The 4,796-nt window shown below is 49.2% G+C and overlaps 1 protein-coding gene across 1 annotated transcript; it reads right to left on the bottom strand.

The window, feature by feature from the left end:
• Nucleotides 1–362: 362 nt before the first annotated feature.
• Nucleotides 363–2,204, bottom strand: LOC149358573 (neprilysin-1-like). The gene has a single exon (XM_089567565.1). The coding sequence runs from the start codon at nt 2,202–2,204 to the stop codon at nt 363–365; it is 1,842 nt and encodes a 613-aa protein (XP_089423691.1).
• Nucleotides 2,205–4,796: the final 2,592 nt, after the last annotated feature.

Below are 4,796 nucleotides of genomic sequence, written 5' to 3'. Positions count from 1 at the left end.
TATCGCAAGCGTGAATAAATAAGGCAGACCAGAACCTCAAAGGGAAAAAGAGTAAATGCCAAGTAATCCACAAGGCGTCAGTAGAAAACCAGAACGAAACGCTTCTGTTAGATTCTGTTAAAAGTTTCAGCGTAGGAGAAACTATCTTCTACGCTGAAACTTTGTTGGACGCAGTCCAAGCAACAAACGCACAAAGCAGATGGCTTCAAAAGAGCACAAGAAGGATATCAACATGCAAACCGCGGCATCGTTATTGAAAAAGTTGTCCCTCACAATGCAATAAAAATTTAGACAGGTCAGGAGTGTAGACTCTTAAAAGTGCACGAGTTCAAACAAAACAGGCGCGCAAGGCAAGTTGATGCCTAACCACCGAAAATGGTGCACTTGCGATCCGGCTTCATTGGTGCGTTCAAAGGGCAATTGAATGCCCTTGCGAACGCGTCGAAGTTCTTTAGAGGTAAGTTGCACTTATCCCTTGCACTAACGTCAGTTTCTGGAGAACACAGCGCGCTGCAGTAAGTCATAAAAAACATCTCGTTCTCGCTGAACTGCTCGAGCGACTCCACCCTATTGTCCGTGAGCGTGGTGGCTTTCGTCGAAAGATTACGAAAGGCGCCGAACGCGATTTCCAATCCTGCCAACTGCGGGAATAGTTCGCTGTTGGCACTCGTACCCTGGCTAGCTGTGCATTGTAGTTTCTCTTGGTACTCTTGAGGTACGCGGTATTTCTCCAATAGGACGTCGCGGCCATCGTCGCCGACTAGTATGCCGTGAGAGTCTATGACCTTGGCGGCTTGCTGAGCGTACAGGGTCCCGAGACTGCCGTACAGCATAACGTCCTTGCCGTTGGCGTAAAAAACTGGAGCCTTCAGCACAGCCAGCGAGACGTAGGCCTTGTTGAGGTGATAGTCAAAGTGGAACTGCCTGGATGGCCTAACCAACTGTTTCAGATACAAGTCGTTGGCATGCGCATCCCCCAGAAGGCCTCGAAGAGTTCTCATGGAGTCGATGAAGTTTCCGAAGAAAGCTCCGGTCATGTCGGGAAACGAACGGTAAAGTACGTCCGACGCGTTGGTATCGAAGAACTGCGCCGCCGGCCAGACTTGCGCTTTCAGGTTGCGAATCTTTGCGAGCGTCACGGACTTCGTATCAGCGTCTAACCACGTGACTCCTTCAATGCGGTGATAAAAGGTCAATGATATTTGGCCCAAGAGGCTATTGACTTGCTTGCGGCTCCATGCGCTGAACTCACTGCGCAAGTAATCCTCGGCGGCCAATAGACCTAGTGATAAGGAGACGTACTCAAAGCAGGCGTATTCAACGAGCTTTTTGCTTCCGTCGACCATCTCAAACCTCAGGTCTGGTCTGTTCGCAATAATCCAGAGGTGTTCTTGAATAAAGAGCCACGAAATAACGCCGATAATGGCTTCCCTAGGGTGCTCTCTGAAAAGCTTCGCGATGTTTTCCTGCAGTCGGCCTCCAGTTATTACTAAGCAGCCAGGTTGGAATCGGTAGGGCTGAGAGTGTTTGTTGACGAGTCCAAGCCACGATTCATTTTTACCTAAAGGCAGGACCGCGTCTAAGGCAGCAATGTCTTTCGCTATCTGGTAATTTGCTTCTTGAGCTGAATCGAAGGCCGCCGTCACGAATTTGGTTTCCACACTTTCCAAAGCCTTTACGGGAAACCACAAGGAAACATTGAGCACGCGAAAGTGTTCTCTTACGTTAGATTCGTACTCGGCCAGTGTCCGTGCCGTGCTCTTTTTCGCGTACCAGCGTGAGCTCAACATTCCTGGTTCAAGGACCAAAGATAGCGGCTTTCTCACCGTAGCTGGCACGATGTGAGCCTGGAACAGGAATCCCATGCGCCAGTTGATGGCCAGGTCCAATAGGAGGTCAAAGGGATGCACAGCTGTTGCATTCAGAGGGACTGCTTCCGGCCAGTACATTCCCAGCTTCCTTTTGAACTCCTTAAAATATTGCAGGTTGGAACGTACGTCCGATTCCGAGGGCTCAATGCAACCCTTAAAGAGCTTCGCTGCCTTCCTCGATTCGCTGGCTGGGGACCGTAGGTTGCTGATGGCGGCGTTGACGACATCGAAGACCAGAGCGTTGATTCTGCTTCGTGTTTCGTGCACCTCCCAGTAACCGCAAACGAAACCATAGAAGTCGACGCACGGATCGATGGTGGCGTTCCAGGCCATCTTCAAGAGTTGAGCATGGAGTATGCAGTCGTGACTGGCGCAGACCGCCTGCGTAAGGGATTTCACCCCAACCCTCCTAATGGAAGCGACCAGGACGGTGGCGACGATGACGCAGATCCCGATGGACACGGTGACGAAAGGAACAACCAGCTCTCTCGCGCTCCCCGCCTTCCGACATGGCTCACTGCAGGTTCGTTGGGAAGATGGCAATGCCTGGGTCGGTAAAAAACATGGAACTGAGTAAAACAGTTATGCTTTCACAAACGGTCGTTCCTACAGTGAATAACGCTTCATTCTCAGCTTTTCTGTGTGGACACAGCCACATAAACGAGGGAAACTTCGATAGTATCAGCTCGCTGAAGTCTCTACAGTACGGTGGACTGTAACCCAAACACCACATTAAGTCATAGTGGGCTGTTGGCCTCTCCATATTTTGACTAGTTTGATCGTAATGAAGGAGGAGGAGCGTTAAGAGAATCAGCAAAATGCATTTTTTACGTAGTTATGCTTAGGGCTTAAGGTCAAAAACATTTGTCCTCTCTGCCTATGCATTGCGATATTATAACGAGAATCCATTAAGGCCTGAGTCCGAAGACTAATTACATAGCTAACTGTAGCATGTGCCTGCAAGAGTAACTGCAATGACACTTGCGCTATGGTCACATGTACTATCGAGGACAAAAGCCTGCAGTAGCCTGCAGTGTTGGAGAAGTTTTCTAAGCGAAAACACCATTTTACTACCCGTCATTACAGCACGCGTGCCGACTTTCAGCTTCACTAGTGTGGTCTAAAGCCACCAGCTAACAAGAGCTTCCGGGTGTGGTAGCAGCCCAGGTGTCTTGGAGACTTTTGCCTCGGATAGTACATTTCCAGGGTGTCTGACAGCTGCGCCTGGTGCCCCAAAGCGTTGAAATGTTCGTTATCGGGGTACCTGATTAAAAAAAGTTCGTTGTAGGGAAAAGGTAGTGGTAGGCTCTACAAAAACACGCGGCTTAGAGAGAAAGACAGACTGATTTGAATCAAACATGAAAAACGAAATTAAAACTGGTATCTGAGGAGATATGAAGACAACTATCTCGCATATCTCGGTGGACACCCGAAAAGCGCTGTAAGGGAAGGTATAAAGGAGGGAGTGAGAGAAGTAAGGAACAAAGAGCTGCCGTAGTGGAGGGCTCCGGAATAATTTCGACCGCCTGGAGATCTTTAACGTTAACTGGTATCGCGCAGCACACAGGCGCCTTTTACGTTTCGCCTCCATCGAAACGCGGCCGCCGCGGTTGGGTTCAAACCCGGGTAATCCGGCTCAGTACGGAGCGCCCTAACCACTGAGCTACCGCGACGGGTATCAAGGATGTGAAAAAGTTTGTTTGAAAACGCGTAAAAGCGCATGCTATTGTTTTCTAAGTTAGACAGTTATCACAAGTTAGCTATCACAGGGGGAATTCAATGTTTTAGCGTGAGATCCTGAGAGCAAGAAACAATTGCTGAATGACACGCAGTGACACAACCTTATCGGCTCATTCCAAGATGACTCTCACGAGCGAATCCAGAAATATTCAACGCTTATTCTCGTAATTAGCTCGTGGAAAACTGTTTGCAAGGAATTACTGCAACGATACCAGAACCCAACTCGATTATTTCACTTGGAAGTTCTTGGTTATTTGAATAAGGCCGTTGTTCATGTGAATCCTGAGGGCGCTATTGACAAGGAAGAGTAGAAATGCTAGAAACGGGCGCAATTCGGAACAGCTGTACTCAGAGCAACAAGGCCTAAATTCGCGAATTCTTTTGAATAGAATAGCTGGCAGGAAATAAAGTTCAATACTGTGTTTCGAGTCATGACCAATAATGCAAACAGTCTCTGTTACCGCGATCTTCCTCCGCAGCCTTATAGCAATCAGTCCTGGATAATGCGCACATATAGTATCATGCGCATATAAACAGGTTATACCAAAACAAGCCTGCTATGTTGACAACACACGACGGCGTACATGAAGCATTAAGGCCCATGGTCCCCTATGGCTCGGCGCGTAAGGCTGCGCGGGCCGAGAACACGTCACCAACATTTGGGTGCGAGCAGGTGCATCTGATTACAACACCACAGCGCATGTCAGCAGGGTTCATCGCTGGCAGCGTTGTCAGCAAGCGCATAAGTATACGGCGATATCTAGATAACAGTCAACCAAGCAGCGGACCACAAAGTCGCAACGTGGTTCAAACGTACGGAGCGCTGACCGTGCACACAGTGCTTTGGGCGGCCTGACCTCGCCGCCAAACCCATCAAGGACCTAGCCCGGGGAGCAACATCCTACCAGGCTTTTCAGCTGTGGTCTACTGGCGCTGTAGAGGACCGCAGCCCCTTCATTAGCATCCCGTTAAGCTGAGGCTTTATGCGAGCGTAGTAGGTCTGTGCTGTTTATTGGCATAACACATGCGTGGTTTTGGTGCGTTGTAGGGCGTGTGTTGGTTTGGCCTTGCTGTCAACCTTGCCGACAGAGCAAGATTTCAATTCTGCAGAAAATTCGGAGTCGTAGTCGTCAGTGGCGCGAGTGAAAAATTTGGAACGGTCGAAAAGGTGGTTACGTTACTAGT

Source organism: Amblyomma mixtum, chromosome 2, assembly GCF_055824585.1.
Source record: "Amblyomma mixtum isolate Tamu chromosome 2, ASM5582458v1, whole genome shotgun sequence".
Taxonomy (NCBI): domain Eukaryota; kingdom Metazoa; phylum Arthropoda; class Arachnida; order Ixodida; family Ixodidae; genus Amblyomma; species Amblyomma mixtum.
This window is presented reverse-complemented; position numbering and strand designations above follow the sequence as displayed.